The sequence below is a fragment of the Epinephelus fuscoguttatus genome, linkage group LG16 (genome assembly GCF_011397635.1).
Source record: "Epinephelus fuscoguttatus linkage group LG16, E.fuscoguttatus.final_Chr_v1".
NCBI lineage: Eukaryota > Metazoa > Chordata > Actinopteri > Perciformes > Serranidae > Epinephelus > Epinephelus fuscoguttatus.
Genome location: NC_064767.1, coordinates 4,847,995 through 4,867,575, shown reverse-complemented (window position 1 = coordinate 4,867,575; position 19,581 = coordinate 4,847,995). Strand labels below are relative to the sequence as shown.

Here is a 19,581-nt window from a genome sequence, read left to right as displayed (position 1 = left end):
GGGCCACTCCTGTCAGCTTACAACAGGAAACTGAGGCTACAGTTCACACAGGCTCACAAAATTTGGACAATAGAATATTGGAGGAACGTTGCCTGGTCTGATGAGACTGGATTTCTGCTGCGACATTCAGATGGTAGAGTCAGAATTTGGTGTAAACAACATGAAAGCATGGATCCATCCTGCCTTGTATCAATGCTTCAGGCTGCTGCTGCTGGTGGTGTAATGGTGTGGGGGAGATTTTCTTAGTACCAACTGAGCATGGTTTAAACACCACAGCCTACCTGAGTATTGTTGCTGAGCGTGTCCATCCCTTTATGACCACAGTGTACCCATCTTCTGATGGCTACTTCCAGCAGGATAACGCACCATGTCACAAAGCTCACATCATCTCAAACATGACAATGAGTTCACTGTACTCCAATGGCCTCCACAGTCACCAGATCTCAGTCCAATAGAGCACCTTTGGGATGTGCTGGAACGGGAAATTCTCATCATGGATCAACTGTGTGATGTCATCATGTCAATATGGACCAACATCTCTGAGAAATGTTTCCAGCACCTTGTTGAATCTATGACACCAAGAATTAACACTGGACTTACAGTCAACACGCAAAAATAAAAGGAAGAATCCAACAAGACGCTCATGGCCCATCCAAGGTGGATACTTGTTAAGATGTCGGCCATAAGAACCTCTTAAACTGTGGTCTCTGTGTCATCTGAGGTCAAAAATAACAAATTGCACATGTCTTTTTAACCAATATTCACCATGTTGTTTTCCGGGTGACACATTTGTAAAATCAAACAGGTGAATACATAAACATATTATAAGATAAATGCCTTCAGCCGCTACAGAAATGCTATTCTGACAGGAAACTATTCAGCAGTAAGGCGAGTAATCCCTCTATGTTGAATATTATAAATCATCATTAACTGCATATCTGAAAGGTTGCAGCCAGGCTCGGCAGGTTTGCCATTTCATTTTGTCTGTTTTCATGATCACTTGTTGCTCACACATTTATGTTCACAATCGGAAGCACGTGGAGAAGCACTGGTGAAAGTGAAAAACCTCCCGCATCCCCAGGGGGGTGTTAATATGAGAGGAATGTTAAGAGACAGCAGCGAGGACTTCATATTGAGTCAGTCGTGTGTCATGGTAGATGATTGATTTTCTGCCCTGTAGCTACAGGAGAGGTGGCACTGCCTCAGTGTCAGAGTGTGTGTTGTGTCAGTGTGTGTGTGTGTGTGTGAGAGAGAGGCACAGACCTGCCTGCTGATAAGACGGGGATCAATAGGAGTCTATAATGACTCCATGTTCACACAACGTACTCTAGTCCCAACATCCAAAGTGTGAGCAGAGTCCTCTGCACCTCCTCATCCATCTATATTTATGTCTCTGTGTCTGAGCTCGTTGACACACATATTTTGACCTCTATGCTGTTTCATCCAACTGTATATGTCCTGTCGTTATATAACATGGTATATTGAAGTGATACAATGCATTTTTCCTCTCCCTTCCATTTTGGTATTTAGCCTAACAACAGTACTTTGGTTTGATTAGAGGCAAACAGCACGCTGCAAATAATCTCCAGACCTCCAGTAACAAAGTTAGTTGATTTGCCTGACCTTTACGAAAAAGACAAAGATCACACCTCTGCCAGCAGCTGATACAGTGCTTTAATCTTCTGTCAGTCTCAAATAAGGCAAGTAGGGCCGCCCTGTTATAGACGCTATAACAGAAAAGTTCAGATAGTGTCTGACTACTTGTGGTTTCAATTAGATCAGTGCATCATGTTACTATAAATGACTGTTCTGCACATACTAAAAGGTGAATCCAGAAAGTAAACAATTATATTCCATTATATTGCGGTTACTGTGACAGATATTGCGGTTGCAACATGAGTTGGCAATTTTAGAGAGAATGGAAAATGATGTATTTCATTTTAACTGAGAAAAAAAAAAGAGATCCATCCATCAGTCCATCCATTTTCAACTGCTTATCCGAAGCCGGGTCGCAGGGGCAGCAGGCCAAGCAAAGCACCCCACACGTCCCTCTCCCCAACAACGCTTTCCAGCTCCTCCTGGGGGACCCCAAGGTGTTCCCAGGCTAGACAAAATATATAATCTCTTCAGTGTGTTCTGGGTCTGCCCCGGGGCCTCCTACCAGTTGGACGTGCCCAGAACACCTCTAACAGGAGGCGCCCAGGAGGATCCTGATCAGATACTCGAACCACCTCAACTGACCCCTTTCGATGTGAAGGAGCAGCAGCTCTACTCCGAGCTCCCTCTGGATGTCTGAGCTTCTTTCTCTAACACTGAGTTCAGCCACCCTTCTGAGAAAACTCATTTCGGCTGCTTGTATCCACAACCTCATCCTTTTGGTCATTACCCAGAGTTTATGATCATAGTTGTGGGTTGGGGCGTAGATGGACCAGTAAATCGAAAGTTTTGCCTTCCAGCTCAGCTCTTTCTTCACCACAACAGTCTGGCACAGTGCCCATATCACTGCATATGCCGCGCCAAACTGCCGATCCATCTCATGTTCCATTATAAAAATGGAGCATGAGATGGATCAGTGTATCATCAGAAAAAATATTTTTTTCTGGGGTCTGTAAGCCTGGTGAGAAGCATCCCAATGACATGAGGTCAACATTCTGTTTCGCTCTCTGTATCAGGCTGGAATTGATGAAGCCCAGAACATTCTCCAGAAATTAAAATCCAATCTGGGTCAATCGGAGATCCACCCAACAATTACAAAAGAAAAAGAGAATGCACTCGCGGAGTTTCTGGGAGGAGAAGACGTTTCAGCTGTTCTTCCAAAAAAGCTCCAAAAAGCTTGATTTATCAAATGGCTCCATTGGTGATGAAGAAGATGTTCCCTGGTATTTTGTGACGGAGTTTGTCTGTCATGGCGAGCACTCCTGCCCTCTGAAAGTTTTTGGGGTGGCACCATGTCCAGACTGATACAGATAGCGAAACAGAATGTTGACCTCATCAGGGTTGGTCTTACCAAGCTAGGAGTCTGTACCAAAAAGCATACTCTAATTTGTAGGCTCGGCATCTCCATAGTAGCACAATGCCTCTAGTATGTTTTTTACCAGTATCAGAAAAAGCAGCTCCTACAATTTGGATTTTGTACTCGCCCATATTGCATATCAAACTTTGATAATATTTCGATGAACTGTGCAGCCCTAATCTTAACCAACACCCCATCCCCCTGTTTCATGTCTCCCTGTCTCACCTGCACAGTCCTGGGTCTGCCACTCCAGACACTGTCCGTAGGGGAAGGAGATGACATAGGCCGAGGAGTCGACGCAGCGCTGGGTGCTGCTGCACCACATGCACTCCATAGCCTGGCTGGTGCAGTTGGCACAGCTGGTGCGCAGAGAGCAGGGCGTCCTGCAGGGACGAGCACTCTGACTCTGTGGACTCCCTGAGAAATGGGACAAAGAATAAGAGACAGTCAGTGTTTAGATAATAGATACGACATCATGTTATTTACTAAAGAATTAAGTTTAGAGCTCAATAAATCATGAGACAGAGGTTCCCATATGGTTCTATTTCTCTGGGCGTTTTATGTTGTAATTTAGTTGATAACAAAACCGCAATTTAATACAACACAAATAATGTATCACCTGTGTTTTTTCTGTTGTTCAGTTCATTAGCTGCATCATGCAGCGGGGGATACATTTAATACAGCTTCCACTTGTTTTCTCACTTCTCGGTTTATTTATTTTAACAACACAGAAACTGTCAGTGTTGTTAAAACATGTGAAGAACCTAATTACTGCAATTCTTCTAAACTGTTTGGTGTGTCTCGTGCTTTGACACTTTTTGCTTCTGCCCAAGAGTTTGTTTAATCACCTGTTAGTTTGTCTGAACTGAAAACAAACTGTAGCCTCCAATCTGACTTTTATCCTGTGCTCTGAACTGTTTCTTCAACCACATCCTCCCCGTCTTTACTCATTCTGTCTCACCAGCAGGTTTTTCACAGATCAGGCCGTCGGTGGTGGCCGTGCACGGGTTGGCTTTCAGACCGGCCACCTGCGTCCGCTCCAGGTAGGCACAGAAGCCTGAGTCGCTGGGCTCTCCAGGTAACCATCGCAGGCTGGTGTTGGTGAAGGGTGACGCGTCCTCCCAGCCCCAGTACGACACGTTGATCTTCCTCAGGCCGACCCAGGGAGATAACGTCTGCAGGGGTGGAGAGAAACAGGAAAGGAGACATGTTAGAAGAAGATGATATTTTATTTTATTTTCTTCAACATCTCTGAAATCAAGGCCAAGCTTCATTTACAGCTGAATGTAAAGCTGTTAAAGGGTTTGGTTATTGCTGTACTGGTGTTGCCAGTCACAATATCTATAGACTCTGAGTTAACTTCAAGGCTTTTGGGACTCCCATTTCCCAAGGAGAGGAGAGATTGTGATGTTTTGTGTACTCTATAATACAAGTAGAGAGAGGACAATCTGTCTGAAATTGTTGAGGAGTTGTTGCAGGTTTTCAAACAGCAGCATTTTAGAGGTGAGGTCAACCCGAGAGACACCACAGAAATACAGACACAACAACCGATGTTTAGACCAAACATGGTGGAGCTCACTTTAAACAATCCTTAGGGGGCGATCACACAGAAATGAGACGCTAGAGACGCGGACACTTCAAAGACGCTTGAAACACTGGAAGCGTTTCATCTCGGTGTGATCGCTCCCTTACAGTAACAAATATAGAGACATGGGGAAAAATGCAACAATTTAAAGGTCCACAGTGTAATATTTAGAGGCATCCGTTTGCAGAAATGGTATATCCATAACTATGTTTTCATTAGTTTACAATCACCTGAAAGTAATCATGTTTCCGTTACCCTAGACTGAGACGTTTATCTACATAAGGAGCAGGTCCTCATCCACAGATTGTTTGTGTGTCGCCTGACTGTGTCTGCATATATTTACATGTACATATATATGTAGCTCAGTGTTTAAGGCGCGAACGACTGGGGATTTGATTCCCAGTCAGGGCGGGGCTAATCTAGTCCGGACCCCTAGGCAAGGTTCTCTCAGGTGAATGAGACTACAAATGCAAGACTCATACCAGCTCGGCTGCCTACAAGGTCGGCATCACGTGTTGAGGAACCTGGGCAACCTGACGAGAAATGGGCTACGGAAACAAGACATAGATGGACAAGAGCAGAGAATATGGAACTCATAGAATGCTACTATTTAAGTAACCCTAACGAGAGGGGTAACGTACAGAGGATGTGGGACATATGGATGTTTGAAATCAAACATCTACGCTGACAAAGAAACAACTCCTAGCCCCAACAGCAACTGCTATTACAACTAGAGATCGATGAGGTACAACAAACATGCTACGGCAAGGGGGTGCCAGGTAGCAGATGTCATCATCATGTCATCATGGAGGGAGTCAGCCACAGACAAATACCTACACTGAGTAAGGCGGGTCCTGAAAAGTCGGCTGAACAGAAAGAACAAGGTCCCAGCCATCAACACATTAGTGCTGCCAGTCATCAGATACACCTGAGGAGTCTGAGGAAGAGCCGTAGCAACACATCCCTCTGTGTTTAAATCCTTTTAAACTGGAGCTGCAAACATATTTGTTTTCTATTTTGCCTCATCCACAGAGTCACCATGTTGTAGCTACAGTAGCCCAGACAAATCAACCACTGGCTCTAGAGCGGGGCATTCTTTGCGTTTATACAGCAGCCATCGTCGTTCTCCTGCATGCTGCAACCTCATCATTAGATGCCACTAAATTCTTCACACAGGATATTTAAGATGAAGATCAGCCAGAGTTGCTAGAGGGAAATTTAAAACAGCAATCAACAAAATTAATTCTGATAAACTTTATTTATTACTTTTGTCTTGCTTGTTTATTTTGATAGTTTTTTAAGAGACAGACAGGAAAATAATGAGCCCTTGTTGTGTTCAGTTCACATGCATACAGTGTCCTAGAAATGTTGGAAAAAACACATTAGCGAGAACAAAAAACTGTGTGAGCAAAAAAACTCTGCAACTAACACTAAAACAGCCTCCCTCTGCTGAGAGAAGTCACACGGCTTGTAACTCCGAACAAACTGTAACTGTTGTAAAAGCAGAGACTCTTCAGATTCACAGCGTTAACTAACTCAGGAAAGATTTTCAAACGACGGCTGTAATTAAAGTGTGAAGTGTGGCGCAGTGAACATCTGAATTATTTGCTGAGAAAACAAGTCTGATTTGTTTAATAAAGGCTCATAATGATTATGAAGGAGACAAACTATTTCCCCACAGTTGGGATTTATTTACACTGTGTCTGTATTTATGACTTCTCATGCACTCGTACTCAGCAGCTCTGTTGAGAACACTGTGCAGTCTGGGTGGTATCTGGTAACTGAGTAAAGTCAAGCTGATGTGATCTCAAAAAAGTGGAATTACAACATGAGAGATTTCGAATCATCATCACCTAAAAGCGTCAACATAGGATAAAAAAAAAGAATCAGTGTTAATTTTTTTGACAAAAACTATGACAAAAATTTTTCCTTAACAACCTTTTTTCCATGATGACAACGAGGCGATGACGAGCTAAAAACAGATTCTGAAAACTGTCAGACATTGAAAGCCGAGAATGGCTGTGCTTGCAGTTATCTTCAAATGCCACATGAGCAACAGGGTGGTAAATTCCAGTAATTAGTCTGCACCAGGAAGTTTTGCTAGTCAGAAAAAACACTCAGAGCGGAGCAGCATCAGCCGAGTTGTGAGCTGTAGTTTAGCAGGAAATGATGGAGCTGCAGAGTGGATTTGTGGAGTTTGTTAGTTGCAGCGGTGGCTGTTAGCAGCTAGCTCCACTCGCAGACTTCACAGCTTCACCCCGCAGGACTCCACTCAGTCCAGACTGGAGAAGGGTTGTGGGTTGATGGTGTTTGACAGGCAGGTAGGAGGCTCAGTTTTCTGTGAGTGTAGCTGTGCTGTAAGTAAACAGTCTGAACTCAGATCAGTTTTCTCTGACAGATGAAAGTTTAGTTTGAATCACCAACTCTGTGAGAGGACACCAGTTTAAACCTCCAGACTAACATGTTGCAGATGAAGAAAGAATTCAGGCTTTAATGAAGTCAGGAGCAATTTGGGGTTCAGTATCTTGCACAAGGATACGGAGGAGGCGCCTATCCTCCAGTTGGTGGACGACCTGCTCTACCTCTGTGCCACAGCCACCCACAGCTAGCTTTGGGGAGGGCCAAAAAAAGAGTCACACCCCAGCCACCCCTTCCTCATATAAATAAAGAACCAATGTTCAAATATTCGCTCACATTTCTCCTGACGCTGCACATATATCAGAAAAACTGTCTGAGTGGTCAAACATGTCAGCGTCTCAAACTACAGTCCCACCATAAACATCACAAGTCGACAGTTCAATCCATTTTAAAGGTGATTGATCTGGTAAACGGCTCCATGAAAGAGTCACACATGAATGTGTGAAACATTAAACATTTACATCCTGTCACTCAGGTGTTTTTTTACACATCTGGGTTTACTGCGACGGAAAGTGATGATGAAGCTGGTTTCTGTGCTTCATGGTGGGCTGAGAGGGATTACAGCTCTGTTTATTTTTCATGCCTCGAAGCCACATCAGAAATATCCTAATGAGAAATTTCCGCTCCTTGTGGTGCTGTGAAAATATTTTTTGACAAGTCTGAACTTTGATATTGATATGAATATCAAATGACCTAAAGCTGCCTCTTACAAAACAGTGATGTCATCATATGCAAATATAAATGGCATAAGAAAACCACACTGCAGTGTTCTTTCATTGATCACATGTTGATATACGCTCATGTTTAATAACCCTTTACGATACTGAGACCACACGTTCTACGGCTTCTAACAATAAATAACTTCATATTGACGATGTTAAGGGAACACATCATCTGGCCTCTTATAATAATACATCACAATGTCATAGAAGCAGCATTATGTACATGATGTCATATAATGAACGTGTGGCAAACTGTGCACAATTGTCCACATTAATCAGTAACAAATTACAACAAACCATTCTCCACAGGAGGGATAAAAGCAGCTGAAAGCTAAAGTTTCATTCAAATGCAGCTATTTAATAAGACTATGTGTACATATAAATATATGGTGGTGCCACAAATGCACTGCAGTGCTGTGAAGAATTTGCTTTATTTCTTTCCTACGTTTCCTACATTATAAATCAGCCAAAGTTTTTTTTTTTTTTCCCCAACACTTATTGAAGGAAAGGTTCGGATTTTGTTCAAGTTACTATACATAAATGGATGGATAGGTTTAGGTCATGTGGCATGTACTTTGTCGTGTTTATTATACAGCGGCATTACAAACTGCCGCTGGCCAGTGCATTTAACATCGTGAAAAGGTCCCTTTGTGCGTTGGTATCTTACGTGGACGTCGACTGACATAACGCTGGTATTTCGACAGCTGCTGCTGTTGGCCACTGTTACAATAACTGCCATTACCTGGTGTGCAGTATACCGTAGTGTACCGTTCTTTTTCCTTCAGCAACAAACACACGTGGTTACATTTTGCCAACACACGCACAGTTTAGGCAACAAAAGCTCATTGTCAGGTTTAGGAAAAAAGAACAGGGTTTGGCTTTACAATCACATGGGAAGCGAAGGGTGGAGGTCGGTGGTTGTTGGGTCTATACCTTGGACCATTCCATTCCACCCTATTCAGACTTTTGCCGTCTAACCCTAACCCTTAACTTTCGGTGTTGTTCCATTGAGTTTCCCCTGATGGCACTGGGTGCCATTAAACAATAAGAGCAACTGGCTACGTATCATGCCGACATGAAAGGACGGCTTTTCTCGTCAGTGTCTAATGCCAAAGTCACTGACCAAGCCCCCGTTTCCCATGAATTCAGAGTGAGACCAGGTTGACCACTGCAAAAGGTGCCTTTGTGCGTCAGTAGGCCTATCTAACACCCAGATCACGGATGAAGTGGCAGTGTTTGACGAGTTTGGAATAAGAGCAGGTTATCGTATAATTTTTCTTTTTTTCCTTACACCCAACCACACGCATTTGTTGCCTAAACCCAACCACGTGCATGTGTTGTTGAATTTCACAACCAGGGAACCAAGGGTCCGGAATGACCTGCCCGAGGTTATAAGGCTGTTTGAGCCAGTGGTTTTGTTTAAGTCTCTCCTAAAAATGTACCTCTATTAGAAAGCATCTCCTGAGTCTGTCTGTATTGCTATCTTATTGATTTTATTTCCCATTTACTAGCTTGACTTTAGATGTGGAATGTCCATGACCAAATGTGAATATGTGACGAGGTCAGAGTGAGAATGTGTTGAAAAAACATGGTCGTCCATGCCTGGATTCATTGTGTCCTATCCACTTTAGAATTAAAAATCCAAATCTGGTTGATAGAGTTACTGGTTGCTGTAATCATCCACCATCTCTCCATACTGGAGACGATCCCTTACTACCGTGAGTCAAAGGAAGGTTGAACTTTGACAGGATCAACTGATTGCCAGTATGAACATAAAATCCCCTTTTACACTGCCAGATTTTCTGCGAATGTTGGGCCGTTTTGCCGGCAAGCTGTGAGCGTTTAGTCACACAGAGCCGGATTGGCGAGTTGATCCAAGGTACCCAATTTTCCGCCTCGTAGGGTAGACATATTGGTGGAACCCTTTTAGTTTAAACAGACCGAGTCGGCCTTCCGCAACGGAAGTGCTGTTGAAGACTTGTGCGAGGAGCTGTTGATGACACTGCACGTGTGAGCCACTGGCGGTGGATAAACAGGAAACAGCTGATAGCTGGAATTAGCAAGCAGCTAGTAGCAAGAGGGAAACACAAACCTGACAGACACTGTAAAGATGAGCAACTGGGGAGACAAGGAATTGCGCGCCCTCCTTGCCCTCGCAAACGAAGAGGCCATTAACTGTCAGATGGAACGATGAAGGACGGACCGACTTACGAGAGAATCGTCGAAGGACTGACCAACCGCGCCTTCCCTCACACGTCACTGTTTACGTCACACACTGAGCAACATGTTTTGCTACTTTCTCACGCCCCCCATTGCCCCAAAAAAGGTGCATTCTAACAAAAGTAGGTAGGCGGTATTTTGACGCACTCCCCATTTTTGTTTTGATACTGCCAATGCTGAAAAAAGACTGATTGGGCTTTCCTGCAAATTTGCACAATTCCTATCTAAAAAGGGCTAAAGAATGGTGACAGCAACCCACAGCTCCTTTAGATATGGGCATGTGACTCAGTTATTATATCAAAATCACCTGGAAAAGACACAAATCATGCATGGAGTTAGTATCGGTGATAACAGCTGAACATGAAGGCTTTCTAATGTTAACAAACCTGACTTCTTAGTTTGAATAATCACAACACAACATTGATTTATAAAGTGCACATTTTCATTCACAAACAGAATACACACACCTGTAATATGCTTTCTATCAAGGTTTTTCCAGCTCATATTTAATTGGCTGATCTTACCAAACCTGTTTGAAGTTTAGCTTTTACATCATAAATCTCTCACAGAATAATGGTGTGTAAAAAGCCACAGCAGTTTTTATAAGGCGGAGAAGCCAGAGTGGAAAATAATGAATAGCCTTCACCAGCACAGTTAGCATGCAGGAGTTCTGTCTCATTTCTTTTATTTATGAATTTATGTTTCTACACCACCCACCTTGTCTTGCAGCTGGTATTTCTGTAGCTCTTCCAGAACAAAATTGACTTGTTTGTCTGTGAGCAAAGAAGCAATATTTCCTCCCAGGTTTTTGCAGTAGTGCTGAGCGTTATCATAGCTCTCACTGCTGGAGTTGATCCTCAGGCAGGCCTCCCCGACATGGTGCCAGCCCTCCCCGCACAGCTGGCCTGCACACAGAGACACACATACTGTATTTACACCTTCAGTACATCTGTTAACATTCTTAGTCATCAGAAAGCAGAAAACACACGATTACAGTGAGTTTCTAGTCTGCTGGAAACTGTAGATTCATTAATGCTCATTAAACACCAGGAACATTAGCATGCCTATAGCTGTTTTATACTACAAGCTAAACAACAGTTCAAACTTGGTCCCTGTGTTCGGTTCCTATGCACGTATAGCATTGTACTGAGTTTTGAACATGTCTCTCTTGATATAGACCTAAGTCGTAAGAGATTGTTAAAGGCTATCTTTGCATAAGTGCTAAAAAACAAACAGATGAACGCTTCAAATGCAGTTTGAATGGTAAAAAAAAACTTGAGAACTAGCACCACCACTATATGTCAGCTAGTCTCGCGTGAGTTGCCATGTAAACACGGCACGCCTGCAGGACAGGCTAACTGACCACGGTGAGAAATTATGCTATAAAAGTGGAGTAAATTACGTCTTTTCAATTTTGCATGCCGCAGCTTCAGGGCACTTGGATTACGACGGACAAGCTGTTCTGACGTTTTGAAATGCATTAGCTGAGTTTTGTAACATTTTCAAAATGTGGGTTCCATGCACTTCAAGTGTAACATTGGCTGTTATTCCTGCTAGCTGTTATCCTCCGATACTCCGAATGAGTTTTGTGGATTAAAAAACTACACTGGACTTCTTGTAGGCATGAGGGTCAGTAAGTATTGTCTGTATTTTCATTCTAAAGTGGCCTTTTTCTTTAAGAAAACTTTGCACCCAAATTTAGGTTTTGAAGAGTAACGTTACAACATGTGAGCTATAAGCTGTATGTGGTGATTTCAACATATTAGCCCACGGAAACATACACTGATAATCTGACTTCTGGAAGAACATTGCTGAGAACATAAAACCCCTTGAAAACTCTCCTTAGTGTGTCATATAAGGAGAATATTGAGCTGGAGAACAAGAAACCTAAAGAGAATGCTCCCAAGATGCTACAAAGTTAGCATGTTGGCATGCCTACACTTAGCTGTTAAGCATGCCAATGATTTGCTTTAGCTTGTAATGTTTAGTATGTTATCATGTTAGCATATGCACACTTAGCTTTTAAATATGCTAATGATGAGCTTTAGCTTGTAATATTTAGTATGTTATAATGTTAGCATGCCTACACTTAGCTTTTAAACTTGCCGATGATTAGCTTTAGCTTGTAATGTTTAGTATGTTATCATGTTAGCATGCCTACACTTGGCTTTTAAACTTGCCAATGATTAGCTTTAGCTTGTAATGTTTAGTATGTTGTCATGTTAGCATATGCACACTTAGCTTTAAAATATGCTAATGATGAGCTTTAGCTTGTAATGTTTAGTATGTTATCATGTTAGCATGCCTACACTTAGCTTTTAAACATGCTAATGATTAGCTTAGCTTGTAATGTTTAGTATGTTATCATGTTAGCATGCCTACATTGAGCTTTTAAACATGCTAATGATTAGCTTAAGTTTGTAATGTTTAGTATGTTATCATGTTAGTATGCCAACAGTAACTTTAGCAAGTTAACATGACATCATTTCACTCTCACAATGTATTAGACTAATAGATTGTTAGCTTGTGACCAGAAAGTTAGCTAGCTCATGCTCAGCAATTTGTATTTTCAATGGTAAGAAATACACTTGGGTAAAATAAATTAGAAAATGTAAGACAACACCAAAGCAAGATAAAAACTGTAACTCAGGTACTAGGAGTCAGATGCAGGCTGCAGGAAGGGTTAAACAATGTTCACTTGGTGGATGTAAACCAGGCTTCATTAATCAACGTCTAGCCAGGCAGAACCATCAACCAAATCCAAAAAGGCCAACATGTGGAGGGTGTTAGTTCTTCAAAACAAGCAGGAGGACAGTCTGACAGAAAGGAGGTGCTGCGCGAGGGCTGGTATATAATGAAGCAGTGAGGTGTGCAGGTAGGTGGACAGTCAGGTGACCAGCAAAGGTGGGAAACTCACTGATGGCACCTTGTGGACAAGACGAGAATGATACTAAAATTTAAAGCTGGTGTGATGGACTGGGAAATAAACTGTGCTGCCAGATTCAACAACAGCTTTAAGAGAAATACTTCTTGGTAATGTGGTTAATAAATAACACATCTTGTTGGACTGATTTTATAGGCTGATGTTACTGTTGATTTATGCTGTTATTTTAGATCACAGCATCACATTACTGCTTTGTACTGACCTGACTCATCAGTGATTAAAAGGTTTTGTTACACATGGGAGAAAGAAAAGTGAATATATGTGGTGATTGAAGAGTCTCAACAAAGTTAAGTAACACTGGCAGACCCATGAAAACACATATACACACTCACTGTTGTTATCAGGGTCACTTGGTTGCGTCTTGAGACTATAATAGCAGAGGGGCCGTTCAATTAGCCAGGATGAAAGGGAAGAAAAAGTCATTCTGCCTCCACTGAGCACCGCTGTTTATTTTGGACTCCAGGACTGATTACATTCACAGGCCCATAATGGCTTCCATCACCAACCTTTTCATGCTACAGAAAAGAAAATACCTGCTCTCTTTATTTTTTTTTTTCCTACGAGCAATAGCAATGGGCAATAATCAACCAAATAACAAGAAGAAAGACAGATGAAAGGGTAAAAAAAAAAAAAAAGGAGGAGTACAAAAATAAATAGATTAGGTTACGGTCTTTGTGTAAAAGTAGAGATAAACATGTCAGGCCATTTAGAATAATTAGTCATAACATGGTGTCTAAAGAAAAGGCCACAGCTGCCATGGTGATGGAGCTAGTTTCCATTACCCTGGCTCATCTTAGCCACACTGCTCCTGCAAATGTAATTTCATAGAAAATCATAGAAAATTCAGAAGCTTTGTTTCTTGCCTTGTTGCACTAATGGACTCAGAAACTCTCACAAAGACATGGTAATTTCATTAGTGTGACCAGTGACCCCTTAAAAGGCCCCGTCCTAAATGGCAGCATTGCTTCCAGTTAACACATACAAAGACTGGAGAAGAGACAGTTATGCCAGTCGTTGTGCTGAACCACAATACTCACGCTGGCTCCAGCCGCCAAAACACAAAGAGTCAAAGACTCCACAGTGCACCATGAGAAAGTTCTTTCAGCTTTATGCAAATGTCATCTGATGCTTGGTAGCTGAGGCACCCAGTTGTTTTTTACTCCACTCCACTACACCAACAAGCTTTACACAAAATAGAGAAAACTAGAATTACAGCCTTGCAGTTGTATGCCTCTACGCACCTGTCAAGTTGCAGTTACGGTTCACATCCATGCCTGTCCAGACTCATATGTAGCCATGACAGTTGACTGATTCAAATATGGGTAGTTGCAAAGAAGCTAGATATTCCAAAACATGGATGCTTCACACACATCTTCCCCACAACAGCACAGAAGATCTATACAATCAGCACAGTTTCAAGGCGAACACCAAAAATTAGTGTTTTTGAGGGATACTATGATGTCATAGAGAAGATGACCTTTGACCTTTTGGATATTAAATGTCATCAATTCAACTTTTTATCCTATCAGACCTTTGTTTTGTCATAATTAGCAAATGAATTCCTGAGTTACGGCCGAAGACCTCGACCTCTGACATCCGACCACCAAAATCAAATCAATTAATTTATAAGTCCAGGTGGATGTTTGTGCCAAATTTGAAGAGATTCCTTCAGGATGTACTTGAGATGTAACGGACAAGGTCACAATAAACCTACTCTTCAACCACCAAATTCTTATCAGTTCATCCTTGATTTAAAGTGAACGTTTGTGCCATACAGTGTTGGGCAAGCTAGGATATACTTGAGATATCTTGTTCACAAGAATGTAACAGACAAGGTCACAGTGAACTTAATTTTTGATCATGAACCCCCGAATTCTAATCAGTTCATCCTTGACTTAAAGTGAACGTTCGTGCCATACAGTGTTGGGCAAGCTAAGCTACCAGCTACTCTACACCAAAATAAGGTTTCACTACACTAAAGCTATCCCCAGAGAAATGTAGCAGGTTAAGCTACAAGAAAATGGCTTTAGCTTTCTACTTGCAGTTACTTTTATTTTTTTTACTTTATGTCAAATCAGTTTTCTCAGTGATTAGAAAGACCTGCAGGGAGATTTCTCAGACTCTGGAGTGGTGGTACGCTGTTCTACTGTGCAATAAGCAAATGTATGTTTGGAGAAAAAAGGATGCAGTGTTGCAGCTAGTGCCACAGGGAACATTTCACAGGTAGCGAGAAGAATGGATTCAGTTAAATTCCAGCAAATTCTGGAAGCAAACATCACAGCATCTGTAAAAAAAAAAGCTGAAGATGAAGAGAGGACGGCTTCTACAACAGGACAGTGATCCGTAACACAAATCCACAATGGACGATCTCAAGAGGAGCAAGCTGAAGGTTTGGCCACGCCCCTCACAGTCCCCCGACCTAAACATCATTAAAATCTGTGGATAGACCTCAAAGAGCAGAGCATGAAGACGGCCCAAGAATCTCACAGAGCTAGAAGCCTTTTGCAGGAAGAATGGGCGAAAATCCTCCAAACAAGAATTGAAAGACTCTGAGCTGGATACAAAAAGTGTTTAGAAGCTGTGATACCAAAGAGGGCGCTACTATGTACTGAACATGCAGGGTGCCCAAACTTTTGCTTCAGGCCCTTTTGCTTTTTTGATTTTGAAACTGGAAAAGACTGAAATTAAAAGTTAATCTTGCTTAAAATACTGAAGAAATGTTTCATATTTAACTTGAAGCCTTTTAGAGATCAGTTCATTTTAAACTCACTTAACTATTCACAATAAATCAAATTTTGACCAAGGATGCCCAAACTTTTACATGGCATTGTATAATCTGCTTACAATCCTTACACCTATAGACATCTCTTGACCTGTAAATTACCAAAAGCATTATTTCTGGGGCTGCTGTCCACTACTCCAGATCATGTACAGTATTTTACCTCAACTGAGCAACAGAGCCGGCTAACAGCTCATAACAAACCAAAGTAGGAGGGTATGTATGAGGCTACGGGGCCTTGATGTGGACAGAAGAAAGGGAGCAAACACAATGCCAACCTCTGCTTAAAGCTACTGCAAACTTCCAACTCATATCAGAGCAAGCTAGCCAACAGGATCATTTGTGGATTCAACTAGCAAGGGTATTTCCTTCGCCCTTAGTCATGCTGGCACCAAAGTCAAACCGAGAGCAGCTCTAGCTGAAGGCTCCGCAGCAGCGTGAAGCGGAGCATGGAAGACTGTGTGGACTCAAGTTTGTTAGTCGGCCAAGGATCCATATTCAGAACACCCAGTAAACACTTCTAATTGGCCTACTTCCCTTTGCAGCTGAGTGGAGAGTTATGTGTTCATGCTAATCCTCTCTGTGTACATGCCTGCACAGATGTATGAGTGTTGATCTGTGAAGATCACGAATAATATGCAGCAAGTTGGTGTGGGAACATGCAAACGCTCTGAAGCTGTTTGTCTGTGCTGCTGTATGTTTAACAGGACGCAGCGCTCCTTCAACAGCTTTGAAAAATATTCACTACAGCGCTGATGATTATAAGAAAGACTGTGAAGGTTACTCTGCCAGACTCTTAATGATGCCAGTGTTCACTCCAATATCAAATCAAAAAGATTATTATACAGTTTATGCATGCATGCGTTTGTGAAGCTGTTTGTGTATGTCTCTGTGCATAGATCCTCAAGGCGTTTTAATTTTTGCTGCATAATGTCTCAACCTGCCGCAGGAAGCAGCTCAGGAAGCAAATCACAGGTGCCAAGTCGCAGAAAAAGTATTTCTCCCCAAGATTTACTCTGAATAAATTGTGCTTTATGAATTCTATTTAAAGCCATGTGTTCAGGAAATATCTGAGGAAAAAGAAAAAAGGAAGTGTTGTGTCTGTGTGCACGTCTCCTCACCAGGAAGTGCTTGACACTCCTGCTGCTGCAGCTCCCACTGACAGTTGGCGTTGAGGGAGCAGCTCCTGCAGTTGGCCAGTCTGAAACACTCCTGCTCCTCCCGGCGCTTACAGCTGGATGAGTCTCTCACCGACTTCAAACACACACACAGAGGAAACAATATTAGTCCGGTTAAACTCCATCATCACTGTCCTAAATGCAATGAACTCAGAGGGATCGATACGTTGTGCAACAAGAGCAGAAGATAAATAAAGTGTGATGGTTGAAGGAATCAAACAGCCAAACAGAACATGCAGCATGAGGAGAGAAATCAATATGAGGGACACATTATACTGAGATGAGGACATTTTATTGAAGCTGTGTTTATTCTTGATGCTGTGTGCATCCCACAATACAGTTCAACTTTACAACTTTAGAACAGAGCTTGGTTCTTTTCAACAGAACACAAAACTTTATCTCGGTGGAAATTTTAAAACTTTCTTGTCCTTCTCCTTGAATGGGATGCAGCCCAGTTGCCAGAAGAAAATGTTGGCATTGTACATTTCTGCAAACCATAAATAAGTTACATTGGCCTTATCATACCAACATTCCTAAAGTGGCAAAATATATGAGCTGAGATTTGTCATCTGTAGGGTGAAGGGTGTGGTCGATGGCGTGACACCTAGGCGAGATGCCTGGCAAACTGCAGACTACTGCAGACCACGCTACGAGACTAACAAACAACAAAAGCTGTTTTGATTTAGCGAGGTGTACTGTGGGTGTTTTCTGGGGACCTATTGCTGTTTTTCAAGCAGCTTTTTCTGCACTAAATCTGGGTGTTTTCTGGGGACCCATCGCTTTCCAGCAACTTTTTAAGCAACAAATGTGGGTGTATTGAATTAACCTCTCTCTGTTTTTCAAGCAACTTTTTAGGCCCCAAATATGGTTTGTTTTGGGGTTGTTGTTTTTTTTGGGTTTTTTTTGTAGTGACCCATTGCTGTTTTTCCAGCAGCTTTTATGGCACCAAATGTTGGTGTTTTGTATTGCCCCGTTGCCGTTTTTCCCACAACTTTTTAGGCACCAAATGTTTGTGTTTTGAAGCAACCCGGTGATGTTTTTCAAACAACTTAGGCACAAAATGTGGGTGTTTTCAGGGGACCCATCGCTGTATTTCCAGAAACTTTTTAGGCACCAAATGTGGGTGTTTTGAAGCAACCCATTGCTGTTTTTCAAGAAGCTATTTCTGCACTAAATCTGGGTGTTTTCAGGGGACCCATCACTGTTTTTCCCACAACTTTTTAGGCACCAAATGTTTGTGTTTTGAAGCAACCCGATGATGCTTTTCAAACAACTTCTTAGGCACTAAATGTGGGTGTTTTCTTGGCAACCATCGCTGTATTTCTAGCAACTTTTTAGGCACCAAATATGGATGTATTGAATTGACCTGTCACTGTGTTTCCAGCAACTTCTAAGGCACCAAATGGGGGTGTTTTACAGTGACCCGTCGCTGTTTTCCAAGCAGCTTTTTCTGCACTAAATCTGGGTGTTTTCTGGGGACCCATCACTGCATTTCCAGCAACTTTTTAAGCAACAAATGTGGGTGTACTAAATTAACCAGTCTGTTTTTTCAGGAACTTTTTAGGCCCCAAATATTGGTGTTCTCTAGTGACCCATTGCTGCCTTTCCAGGAGCTTTAAAGGCACCAAATGTTTGTGTTTTGAAGCAACTCATTGATGTTTTTCAAACAACTTCTTAGGCACCAAATGTGGGTGTTTTCTTGGGAACCATCGCTGTATTTCTTCAACTTTTTAGGCACCAAATATGGATGTATTGAATTGACCTGTCACTGTGTTTCCAGCAACTTCTAAGGCACCAAATGGGGGTGTTTTGTAGCTACCCAGTGCTGTTTTTCAAGGACCTTCTAAGGCACCAAATGTGGGTGTTTTGTAGTAACCCGTTGCTGTTTTTCCAGCAGCGTGATCATTTCCTTACCATAAATAACCAAGTGTTTTTTTGGTGACAGAAATTATTCAATAGAAAGTTTCCTGATGACAGGAATTGACTATGTGTCAGTGTCAAAAATGTGTCAGTCCTTGCTCTGTTTCAGCCCAAGAAAGCACAGATCCATCCTTTACAAAAGACTATAAATAGTACAACCTTGGAATCTCCTGTTTTAGTGAATGTACCTGATTTTATTTTATCTTGTTTTAATCTTTTTTTCACTAGATTAGACTGCAATTAAATATGGAAATGACCTCAGAGCATTCCAGGAAAATACCAGTTCACTGGTGCGACACTGCTTTCATCATTGTGTGCTGACGCCAAAACTGGACCTGAAGTCCCGTAACAGCGTGGTGTCTTTTTTTTTCTAACACCATTTTTAATCAGAGTCAAGGAAGGTTGTTAGAAGAGGATAAAAGACATGAATGAAATGTAAATTTGAATTTAAATTCCCCCTAATTTCCATATAACCTAAGGGACAGCTCTGACCTCTGATCTCAACCTGACGCAACCTGATCTGCAGCCTAACAGGAAGTGTCAAGTGTCAAGTAATACACACATGTCCCCTCCTTCTGGCTCCATGCTTCCACAAGCTCAGCTGATGTTCAGACAACATGGTTGGTGGGCGAGACAGAGACAGAGCGCCGCCATGCTGCTGGGCCAGCTCCAGAGTCAGCTACACACACACACACACACACACACACACACACACACACACAGATTCATACACAGATCCATATTTAAATCCAGCCAAGCCCACACAGAAAGACAAAGCAACATGCACATACAAAGATAGACG

The 19,581-nt window shown here is 42.1% G+C and overlaps 1 protein-coding gene across 3 annotated transcripts in view; it reads right to left on the bottom strand.

The window, feature by feature from the left end:
* atrnl1a (attractin-like 1a) overlaps window positions 1-19,581 on the bottom strand; it is a 439,798-nt gene that overhangs the window by 306,437 nt on the left and 113,780 nt on the right. For 2 of the 3 annotated variants that reach the window (XM_049600221.1, XM_049600219.1), the window contains exons 14-18: window positions 19,342-19,458; window positions 16,803-16,935; window positions 10,676-10,863; window positions 3,975-4,188; window positions 3,239-3,430 (exon numbers count right to left, since the gene is read on the bottom strand). In XM_049600221.1, coding sequence (XP_049456178.1) covers window positions 3,239-3,430; window positions 3,975-4,188; window positions 10,676-10,863; window positions 16,803-16,935; window positions 19,342-19,458 — 844 coding nt within the window. The remainder of the gene's footprint in view (window positions 1-3,238; window positions 3,431-3,974; window positions 4,189-10,675; window positions 10,864-16,802; window positions 16,936-19,341; window positions 19,459-19,581) is intronic. The other variant, XM_049600220.1, reaches the window with a different exon arrangement.